Here is a 12,137-nt window from a genome sequence, read left to right on the forward strand (position 1 = left end):
AGGCTCCAGATTGGGATGGTAGGTTCCTCCCTTTTCAGAAAGAGTAGTAGTGTCACATGTGTATCCTGCTTTGTTTTCAGTGCCTACGTTCGATCTCTGATATCCTGTGGTCAGATGCATGAATAGCTGCTGTTGAAGTGGGCACGTGTGAACTTAAACTGTTGACCCCTGGGCGCGTGCAGTTTTGCATAAAGGGACATTAGTCTTTTGGATAACTCTAGCCACCTCTCGGACATTAATTTCATAATATTTATTCTGTCTTCTATTTTAGATTTTCTTCTTTTGCTTCAATTTTCTGAAGCACATCACCTCTGAGGAGTTTGCCAGTGTGAAGAGATCGAGGTAAGACCCCATTTGCTGAGCGAGTTGTGTGTTTTGTGGTTTAATGGGTGACGTGCTGGTATTCATAAATATGGCATATTGTTGAGCAGGCCTAACCGTTCTCCACAGGTGTAAAAATAATCTGTAGACCATGACTACATAGTTATGGACCCACCATAATAACAGTTGAGTGTTAGTAACATCACTGGTTTTAAACTCAAAAGCCTCCACTTTGCTTCTTGGTGGCTTTAGAAATGTCAGGGACACTTTCCTTCAGCTGTTAATTGAAAGTTTTTTTCTTTTTTTTTTTAGCAGGGCAGCCAGCCTGCATTGGACCAAAACATCTTAAACACAACACCTATTAAACCAGCATTGGCAAAAACAATAGTCCTAGGCATTTTATGCGTGAATTTTGTTCTTCATAAAAGACAGACCTGCAAAAATGCTGTTGGTATGCCTTGGATTAAAGCTGGACTTATTGGCTTTACCAGGGCTAAAAAAAATGAGTCTAAAGATACTGATTAGATCCAAACTATGCACAGGGATCAGATTGGGTGGAACCGTCAACTCAAGGAGACCACGGCAGTGCTACTCTACAATGACGTGCAAACTCCGAGCAGCACTGGTGCCAGGCCACACAGATAGTGAGAGGCCACGGACAATAATCCTAGCCGAGGAAAGAGCCCAACTGTTGTGCTTGATTCTGAGACGGTTAAAAAGGGCAAATATAATTTCCAGGTAAAATAAAACACTGGATCATTGAAAGTCTGTGACAAGTCCTGTGCGCCAGTGTTACAGCTAATGAGGCATTGCTGCACTCTGACATCTAAAGGTTCTCTTAAGTCTTGAAGTACGGTACCTGTGGAAAGGTCACGCCTTTTAAACTCCTCTTTTCTGAAGGTTATTAACCTGTCTCAGGCGCCTGACTTCATGACCCACTGGAGTCATGAAGTGCAGAATGGCATTTGCTTTGGTGTCTCATTGTGAGGCTAAACCCAAAAAGTCACATTCCCCTTAACCCACACATATTAAGCTGTCCCTCTAGGTTTGTGCTGTCTGAAATGGTAGGTGTTGTAAGCATACACATTGATATGTGTCGCAGTTGATTGAATTCCAGAAACCCTCTGCTGAAAATAAAGAGAAGCAGATAAGTTTTCCTTTTGTCACCGTTTTGCTCTACTGCTGTGTCTTGACTACAATTATCGGCGCAGTGTTTCTGGATTATGTCTGTTCACATCACCTTGTTGTGCAAGCTGTGGGCTGTCTTCCTCGCAGCTTGTTTGCCCCTTATGTTTTTTCCTTCAAACTAAGGAAAATCTTTGTCACATAGGATGTAGGGGCACTTTTGTATACCAACTGCACATTGTCCCTAATTTTATATCTATTTAAGATGGTGAGAGTATGGGTTATAAAGTATGTGGTAAATGGTACCTGGACTCTGCCCATACAGATTTATTCCCGGTCTTGTTACACTCTTATGTGACAACAGTCTAACGTCAGCATGCTCTCTGAAAATAGAGTTCTGAGGTTTCCACTGTGAATAAGCTATGGCAGCTGGCAAAGCCACTAGATTTCAGAGGTAGACACTTGAAATTGGTTTATTGCTTGCATTAGAATCTTAAATGGTCTAAACCACTGGCAGTCACACTGGGTAACATTAGGAGATGATGGGTAACCTAGCCGAAACCAGTTTAGCTGTGGTTACTTTTGTTCCGTTCTGAATAGGGCGACCATTCCTGCCAATTCAGAATGGAATGCTCACATGTGTAGCATGGTCGGTACTGATTTACATAAGGCGGGCCTCTGTCTGAAGTGGCACAGTAGACGACAAATGATCTGTTGGTATATTATACAGAACGATTGCCTGAGTTGTAGACTATTTGCAATCATGCACCCCATTACCTTTTTGTGTTTCTCATTAAAAGTTTCCATAAAAAACACTAGATTTGAAACCCACTTTACTGCTGGCTCAAAGTGTTAAACTAGTTCTGATGGATAATTCTAACTGCACATTCCTGACCTAGTGAATTTCAACCAGGCTGGATCCAGAAAACTGAAAAGCATTGCTCCTGCATTCCGGTAGATAACACTATACGACTCCTCATCAATGCTGTTCAGCTCCGGGAAAGACCAACTGAGCTGCATATAAGCGTTGCCCATTCCTGCTACTTCCTTCACACTGTGAAAACAATTTTTCAACAAATTTTCCAATGTGCAAGGGTCATGTCATCCCATAAAATTACAGGATTTAACCCTTCGAAGGACTTTTGCAAATTATGTCTGACAGATCCCCCACTTCGTGTGCCTCTGGTGTCTAGGTTAATTGAGTGACTCCAAGGACTGCACCCAGATGAATCCAAAAGGTATTTGAGACTAAAGTGAAGCGCTTTCTGATGAAACAGCAGAAGGCTCCACCCCAGTCCGCTACAAGTCACGAGCGCAGACTCTTCCGAAGTCATTCCTGCTGCAGATACTCTTCGCAGTGGAAGTCTTCTGGTAAGTCCATGAAAAAACATAAGTCTACATGGAGCTGCCTTTCCTGCCACTCTCGCTTTCCAAAACAGGCTTGAAGGAGTTATTGTGCCTCCAGGTCGTCTCACTCCCATTCCACCGATGAGGCAATTTCATTCTAGGTTCTGATATGCTCCATTCCTGGGTCCATCGGTCACGTTGCAGCAGGTCAGTCTTTTGAGAGGCCATGCTGCACATATTTGCCATACTTCCCGCTTACCGTAGTTTTGTGCCCCAAGGATCCCCAGGGGTTTCCAGTCTGTGCGTCTTTCTGCATCATTTTTGCCCCTTAAAACCACTTCTGTACCGGTGTCACTAAGTTTCAGGCTCTGCACCAGAATCCGCATTGGCTTCTAGAATGACCGCACAAGTGCCAGAGGAGGAACAACAGCCCATTGTGGTATTCGACCTTGAGCTGGCTTCGTCTCAATCTCACCTACTGCTGTCCTCTCAACTTTGACCTTGCCAGAGTCCACATCCAGATCTTGATTTGCCACTGTCTGTACCGAATCAATCAGACTCCAATATTATTCCACTTCCATGTAACCATGCACACTCTGCACCAGCTTCTTGGACCACACTCAGACCAGAGCCAGCCATATGGCGGCAACAGTGGTGGGAATAGGGACGAGTTTGCCTCACCCTATTATGACAACGGATACATGGACTTAGAGAATGCCAGTGGGCTGGACACCTGACATGATACTGGCCTGTTCCCCCCCCAACCCCAGGCTTGAAAAGCAAAAAAATAAATTACATCCTTCCCTACTGTAATTAGGAGGGCTGCAGAGGTCCCTTTGGCCTCCAAATCCCCACTGTTGAAGTGAATACCACCATACTGCCAGAGGTCTTGCAGGCTAGCCAGGAAGCGCCCAAATCTCTTACCCATGAATGAAACCCTCATTGATGCACTGTTGGACACTTGGGCTAATTCATGTTCTGGTTTCCCAGTTAACCATCAAGTCACCTGTTGCCATAGAGCGGATTCAGGTGATCTGGATTTCACAACAACGAAGAGCTTGGTTGTACAGGTATCCACCAGTAGAGTAAACCCTAACAGTTTACCAACCACTCCTCCTGACAAGGAATCAAAACTACTGGATATCTCTGGCAAGCACATTTTGTGCCCTGTTAGCCCTGCTTTGTAAGCTGCTTGCTCAGTCAATACAACCACTCCCTTGTGAGATCTTACAGGAGATCCCAGGAGACGTGCCTTAGCCCATGCCATTCAGTATGGTTGGAATGTGACCAAATTTGTCATCCATTCTAGCCTACAAGCCACTTATTGTCGGGTAAGGGCAATGGGAATGATTGTGGAGACTGTGGAATGATTGTGCCAGTGAATTTCTTCTGCGCAGTGGGGGTTGTCTACAGGGACCCCCCCAGCCGATCTCGGCCCGAGCCATGTGACCTGGGTGCCCCCTCATGGCAAGTCACGTGTTATAGTTACCTTGGATCACAAGTTCGTTACTTGAAATAACTCCAACTGCTGAATTTCTATGTTTTTGTACAAGTAAATTCAGAACCTAACTAGAATGTCCCTGTAACCTTGTTGTGTTGTGTTTTATTTTTTTTCCCCCCACTGGGGGGGAAAACAAATATGTATGTAATCATTCTACTAGATCCAAGGGTTCTACCTTTGCATATCTTCATCTGTCAGGCAGCTAGCTGGGCATGTGTGCACAAGTTCACAAGGCACTTGGCGCCTCAACAATCTGGGCCCGCAGGAGTTTTTAGCCTGAGCCACCCACTGACCCACTATTTTGGGAGGTACTGCTTTACTTACAAGCTGGGGAATCTGAGATTGGAAGTTTCTTTCAGAAAAACAAGTTAATTACCTTCGCTGGTGCTCTTTCTGGTGGATACCCCACATAACCACAGGTCTTTACCACCCTCCCGCCTCCGCATTCAGTGGGGGGCCCCTTCCATCTAAGAAGATCCCAAGTTACTAGTCTGCGCACTTGTTTAATTTGTCCATGGGCTTCATGTCTGAGGGCACAGATGAGTTCATGAAAAACCAATGTCTGGGCACATGGGTGCTGCTTGCATTTGGCTCAGTTTACCATTTCCTAAACGGTAATGTGCTGATGCAGTCACATGACGCCTCCTACTGGCACAAAGGAGCACTGCTTTTGAGTTTCCAAATCCAGTCTGACACCAGGGAAAATTCACAAGGTGAGGAATCGGTGGTTAGATAAAGTATTTTCCAAGGACAGCCTCACCATAGGTAGCTTGGTCTTTGATTACTCTCTGCTCTAAGTCGAGAGCACACAGGTGTATTGGTGGATGTGGATACTTCCCACGGGTAATGGTTTCCCAAGACCCAAAAGGAGGCAGTGGAGTTACGAGGCTTGTCGCTATCTCCCATGCCTTTCCCCACATCTCTGGTCTCCACAGACTGGAGAGACATGAGAGGTTGAGGGTGACCCTATAGTGTCCTCCAGCTGGCAGCTATCTCTGGCTATCTATTTGTCCACACCCACAGAAAGCGTAGGATTTTAATTGGTGCTGTCAATAGATCTGTGGAACCACTGTCATTAAGGCTGGGTCCGTGGTACCTGCAACCATTAGAGTTGTTGCCAGGAAAGATTCTCTTGTGCCCCTAAGGGTGCAGCACATATTTGGTCAGATTGCAAATCATCTTGTGGGCAAATGTGGGCAGTGATGGTCTTTTTGGTCTTGTATGTCATGATATATATACGTACCTCTTTGTTTGTAGGAGGAAGAGCTCACAACCGCGGGAGCCCGGTTTCCTCCTGGAAGATCTTGGCATGCTTAGTAAGTACCACATTCTCAAACGTAATCACAAGCCAGAATCTTAAACCACATTTACTAATTGGGAGTTATGTCCTCTATATGCTTGCTTTTTATAGCGTAGAGATGTTTGTTGCATGATACAAGACTTACTGATGTCACACAGTTAAAAATGCAATTTACAAAATGTGATTTTCCTTCTTAAAACCCTCTGTGGCAGATGCTGAGATCTAGAAATTTGTTAAGCAAAATTAATTGTGCTTTTAAATGTGGTTATGAACGCTCATTTTAAATCTCAAACCCCTCCCTCCCTCCACCATTTCAGTAGATTGTCTGGTTGCTCTTACAGACTGACCTGCTCAAATCTTTTAATGCCATTAGTTCTTTCCTGGGCTCTGCCTTGCTTTAAGTCCCATCATTTCTTCTGTTATCTGAGCATGTTCATGATATGTCAGGTGTGTCGGAAGCTTAGCGAGGTGTGCTTTAACGCCATTCAAGTCATTGACATAGATCAAGGAGGAGGATTTGAAGAATAACATTGGAACTGTCAAGCAAGGCTTGAGTCATTAACATTTTACCTGGAACTCCCACCCCTGTCACTTTAAAGGTTTGTTAGCAGAAATGGTAAATGGCAGTAAGTCTTTCTCTGACCTTCATTTAGAGCAAAGCGAATGGAGAACGTTGTTTGTTTTACTGTATCAAACTCAAATATTCTGCTTTGCTTTCCCTCTCTGAAAGGCCGTTGTTCATACAGTCGTGTCTTTGGACATATCAACATTTACCTCTTTCTGTTTTTTAATTTATGTAATGTTGATGTCGCTTTGATGGTGACGGGTAACAGTCCTCTTTTGTGATGAGTTCACAAATGAGCATGGACAATTTTCTCGTGTGTGTGTATATATAATGTAATATTAGATGGCATGTAGTGCTGCAGATTCACATGCTATGCATAGCTCTTCCGACATCTAGTGTTTGGCTCGGAGTGTTACAAGTTGTTTTTCTTCAAAGAAGTATTTTTCTGAGTCACAGGATCAAGTGGTGACTCCTCTTGGTTACAGTGCGCCTGGGCATCAACTCCATTGTTAGATTGTTTTCTTCCCCTGTCTGGTTAGGACTTGTTTCCTCTCGCTGGATTTAGAATTGGCCTCAGAAAACCTTCTTATTCGTCGGTATTGCTTTGATCGTGTAAGGAAATGCCTCCTTGGCATGGTTGCCCCCTGACTTTTTGCCTTTGCTGATGCTATGTTTACAATTGAAAGTGTGCTGAGGCCTGCTAACCAGGCCCCAGCACCAGTGTTCTTTCCCTAACCTGTACTTTTGTATCCACAATTGGCAGACCCTGGCATCCAGATAAGTCCCTTGTAACTGGTACTTCTAGTACCAAGGGCCCTGATGCCAAGGAAGGTCTCTAAGGGCTGCAGCATGTCTTATGCCACCCTGGAGACCTCTCACTCAGCACAGACACACTGCTTGCCAGCTTGTGTGTGCTAGGGAGGACAAAACGAGTAAGTCGACATGGCACTCCCCTCAGGGTGCCATGCCAGCCTCTCACTGCCTATGCAGTATAGGTAAGACACCCCTCTAGCAGGCCTTACAGCCCTAAGGCAGGGTGCACTATACCATAGGTGAGGGTACCAGTGCATGAGCATGGTACCCCTACAGTGTCTAAACAAAACCTTAGACATTGTAAGTGCAGGGTAGCCATAAGAGTATATGGTCTGGGAGTCTGTCAAACACGAACTCCACAGCACCATAATGGCTACACTGAAAACTGGGAAGTTTGGTATCAAACTTCTCAGCACAATAAATGCACACTGATGCCAGTGTACATTTTATTGTAAAATACACCACAGAGGGCACCTTAGAGGTGCCCCCTGAAACTTAACCGACTGTCTGTGTAGGCTGACTAGTTCCAGCAGCCTGCCACACCAGAGACCTGTTGCTGGCCCCATGGGGAGAGTGCCTTTGTCACTCTGAGGCCAGTAACAAAGCCTGCACTGGGTGGAGATGCTAACACCTCCCCCAGGCAGGAGCTGTGACACCTGGCGGTGAGCCTCAAAGGCTCACCCCTTTGTCACAGCCCAGCAGGGCACTCCAGCTTAGTGGAGGTGCTCGCCCCCTCCGGCCACGGCCCCCACTTTTGGCGGCAAGGCTGGAGGGAACAAAGAAAGCAACAAGGAGGAGTCACTGGCCAGTCAGGACAGCCCCTAAGGTGTCCTGAGCTGAGGTGACTCTGACTTTTAGAAATCCTCCATCTTGCAGATGGAGGATTCCCCCAATAGGGTTAGGATTGTGACCCCCTCCCCTTGGGAGGAGGCACAAAGAGGGTGTACCCACCCTCAGGGCTAGTAGCCATTGGCTACTAACCCCCCAGACCTAAACACGCCCTTAAATTTAGTATTTAAGGGCTACCCTGAACCCTAGAAAATTAGATTCCTGCAACTACAAGAAGAAGGACTGCCTAGCTGAAAACCCCTGCAGAGGAAGACCAGAAGACGACAACTGCCTTGGCTCCAGAAACTCACCGGCCTGTCTCCTGCCTTCCAAAGATCCTGCTCCAGCGACGCCTTCCAAAGGGACCAGCGACCTCGACATCCTCTGAGGACTGCCCCTGCTTCGAAAAGACAAGAAACTCCCGAGGACAGCGGACCTGCTCCAAGAAAAGCTGCAACTTTGTTTCCAGCAGCTTTAAAGAACCCTGCAAGCTCCCCGCAAGAAGCGTGAGACTTGCAACACTGCACCCGGCGACCCCGACTCGGCTGGTGGCGATCCAACACCTCAGGAGGGACCCCAGGACTACTCTAAGACTGTGAGTACAAAAACCTGTCCCCCCTGAGCCCCCACAGCGCCGCCTGCAGAGGGAATCCCGAGGCTTCCCCTGACCGCGACTCTTTGAATCCTAAGTCCCGACACCTGGGAGAGACCCTGCACCCGCAGCCCCCAGGACCTGAAGGACCGGACTTTCACTGCAGGAGTGACCCCCAGGAGTCCCTCTCCCTTGACCAAGTGGAGGTTTCCCCGAGGAACCCCCCCCTTGCCTGCCTGCAGCGTTGAAAAGATCCCTAGATCTCCCATTGACTTCCATTACAAACCCGACGCTTGTTTCTACACTGCACCCGGCCGCCCCCGCGCTGCTGAGGGTGAAATTTCTGTGTGGGCTTGTGTCCCCCCCCCGGTGCCCTACAAAACCCCCCTGGTCTGCCCTCCGAAGACGCGGGTACTTACCTGCAAGCAGACCGGAACCGGGGCACCCCCTTCTCTCCATTCTAGCCTATGCGTTTTGGGCACCACTTTGAACTCTGCACCTGACCGGCCCTGAGCTGCTGGTGTGGTGACTTTGGGGTTGCTCTGAACCCCCAACGGTGGGCTACCTTGAACCAAGAACTAAGCCCTGTAAGTGTCTTACTTACCTGGTTAACCTAACAAATACTTACCTCCCCTAGGAACTGTGAAAATTGCACTAAGTGTCCACTTTTAAAACAGCTATTTGTGAATAACTTGAAAAGTATACATGCAATTTTGATGATTTGAAGTTCCTAAAGTACTTACCTGCAATACCTTTCGAATGAGATATTACATGTAGAATTTGAACCTGTGGTTCTTAAAATAAACTAAGAAAAGATATTTTTCTATATAAAAACCTATTGGCTGGATTTGTCTGAGTGTGTGTACCTCATTTATTGTCTATGTGTATGTACAACAAATGCTTAACACTACTCCTTGGATAAGCCTACTGCTCGACCACACTACCACAAAATAGAGCATTAGTATTATCTATTTTTACCACTATTTTACCTCTAAGGGGAACCCTTGGACTCTGTGCATGCTATTCCTTACTTTGAAATAGCACATACAGAGCCAACTTCCTACAGATCGCGTTTCCCATCTAGCATCGAACCGGTAATACCATCTGAACCGTCATTTCGCCCTTTGGGGCGCATGCGTCCGACTCGGCCCTGTTCAGGCTCATAGCGTGGAAAGCCTGATGGATCGGACTCCATTTTGTTTCTGCCCTCGGGGCCACGCGAAGTAACCATATACAGACCAACACCTGGTTTGTAATTTGTGCCTTTCTCCAGACCATCGGGAGGAAGATTGTGAAGCCTGTCTATCATTTCGGTCAAAGAAGACCTTGAGAGATCGCAGGGCCCGAAGACTAGAAATGGCGTCAAAGCACCGAACATCTCAACGTCATGGAGGAAGAGCAGGCGCAGACAGCAGTCTGCATCCGAGACACCGACTCCGAACAACAATCTGAAGACGATAGCCCCATCACAGCTGGACAGCATGTGAGTACGTCTGCCCCTACACCCTTACTTAAACATCCGAAGGCCTTGGGTACACCACTGCTGGAAGGCCATCATTCGGCCCGAAAAGACTGTTGGTGACCGACCTTCGAGGTCGGTGCCGAAAAAGGCCACACCTCCGTCCACCTTGGAGTCGAGTAAATCAGTTAAAGCTTCCTCCTCAGACTCCAGTAAACTATCTTCCTCGGAGTCGAAAATTCGACACTGTTTCGGAGCGGAAACTACTGACATCTTTTTCCAGACCGAAAAAGATCCAAACTTCGGAGCTGAAAAAATCCTCATACACATAAGAACAAGGACTTTCGAGAAAATTAAAGCAAATCTCAAAGCCCATGCAAGAATCTCAAAAAGCTTCTGAAGAGGAGACTGAGATTCAGCCAATACTAGAGGGTATGGATGAAAGACAATTGAGAATCCATATACATAAGGAGACTGGACAAATCATCACTGCAACTCCTTTAAAAACCAAAAGAAAGCTGGCCTTTCAAGAGGAGTTAGACTCTGTTCAATCACCAGCAAAAGTGCAGAAGAAAAAGGAGAAACCAGCACCTCCCTACTTCTCCTCACTCTCCACAGCTTTCCTTTTCACCTTACAATAGTCCACCACTGTAAAGAAATGGCTCCCTGTTGCAGTTACCCCCCCACTTTTTGCCTGATACTGATGCTGACTTGACTGAGAAGTGTGCTGGGACCCTGCTAACCAGGCCCCAGCACCAGTGTTCTTTCACCTAAAATGTACTTTTGATTCCACAATTGGCACACCCTGGCATCCAGGTAAGTCCCTTGTAACTGGTACCCCTGGTACCAAGGGCCCTGATGCCAGGGAAGGTCTCTAAGGGCTGCAGCATATCTTATGCCACCCTGGGGACCCCTCACTCAGCGCAGACACACTGCTTGCCAGCTTGTGTGTTCTGATGAGAACAAAACGAGGTGCACTATACCATAGGTGAGGGCACCAGTGCATGAGCACTATGCCCCTACAGTGTCTAAGCAAAACCTTAGACATTGTAAGTGCAGGGTAGCCATAAGAGTATATGGTCTGGGAGTCTGTCAAAAACGAACTCCACAGCTCCATAATGGCTACACTGAATACTGGGAAGTTTAGTATCAAACTTCTCAGAATAATAAACCCACACTGATGCCAGTGTTGGATGTATTAAAAAATGCACACAGAGAGCATCTTAGAGATACCCCCTGTATTTTACCCAATTGTTCAGTGCAGGACTGACTGGTCTGTGCCAGCCTGCTGCTGAGAGACGAGTGTCTGACCTCCTGCGGTGAGAGCCTTTGTGCTCTCTGAGGACAGAAACAAAGCCTGCTCTGGGTGGAGGTGCTTCACACCTCCCCCCTGCAGGAACTGTAACACCTAGCAGTGAGCTTCAAAGGCTCAAGCTTCGTGTTACAATGCCCCAGGGCACTCCAGCTAGTGGAGATGCCCGCCCCCTGGACACAGCCCCCACTTTTGGCGGCAAGTCCAGGAGAGATAATGAGAAAAACAAGGAGGAGTCACTGGCCAGTCAGGACAGCCCCTAAGGTGTCCTGAGCTGAGGTGACTCTGACTTTTAGAAATCCTCCATCTTGTAGAAGGAGGATTCCCCCAATAGGGATAGGAATGTGACCCCCTCCCCTTGGGAGGAGGCACAAAGAGGGTGTACCCACCCTCCGGGCTAGTAGCCATTGGCTACTAACCCCCCAGACCTAAACACGCCCTTAAATTTTGTATTTAAGGGCTTCCCTGAACCTAAGAATTTAGATTCCTGAAACTACAAGAAGACTGCCGAGCTGAAAAACCCCTGCAGAGGAAGACCAGAAGACACCAACTGCTTTGGCCCCAGTCCTACCGGCCCGTCTCCTGCCTTCCAAAGAACCCTGCTCCAGCGACGCTTTCCAAGGGACCAGCGACCTCTGAATCCTCTGAGGACTGCCCGACTTCGAGAAAGACAAGAAACTCCCGAGGACAGCGGCACTGCTCCAAAAGAACTGCAACTTTGTTTCAAGGAGCAGATTTAAAGACCCCTGCAACTCCCCGCAAGAAGCGTGAGACTTGCAACACTGCACCCGGCGACCCCGACTCGACTGGTGGAGAACCAACACCTCAGGGAGGACCCTCCGGCGACTCCGAGACCGTGAGTAACCAAAGTTGTCCCCCCTGAGCCCCCACAGCGACGCCTGCAGAGGGAATCCCGAGGCTCCCCCTGACCGCGACTGCCTGAACCTAAAGTCCCGACGGCTGGAAAAGACCCT

The 12,137-nt window shown here is 47.5% G+C and overlaps 1 protein-coding gene across 4 annotated transcripts in view; it reads left to right on the top strand.

Moving 5' to 3' along the window:
- The window catches only part of MTMR14 (myotubularin related protein 14), a 166,144-nt gene that overhangs the window by 83,510 nt on the left and 70,497 nt on the right, over window positions 1-12,137 (top strand). For all 4 annotated transcript variants that reach the window (XM_069206136.1, XM_069206137.1, XM_069206138.1 and 1 more), the window contains 2 exons: window positions 272-342; window positions 5,552-5,610. In XM_069206136.1, the coding sequence (XP_069062237.1) occupies window positions 272-342; window positions 5,552-5,610 (130 nt within the window). The remainder of the gene's footprint in view (window positions 1-271; window positions 343-5,551; window positions 5,611-12,137) is intronic.

This window comes from Pleurodeles waltl, chromosome 9 (assembly GCF_031143425.1).
Source record: "Pleurodeles waltl isolate 20211129_DDA chromosome 9, aPleWal1.hap1.20221129, whole genome shotgun sequence".
Lineage (NCBI taxonomy): Eukaryota > Metazoa > Chordata > Amphibia > Caudata > Salamandridae > Pleurodeles > Pleurodeles waltl.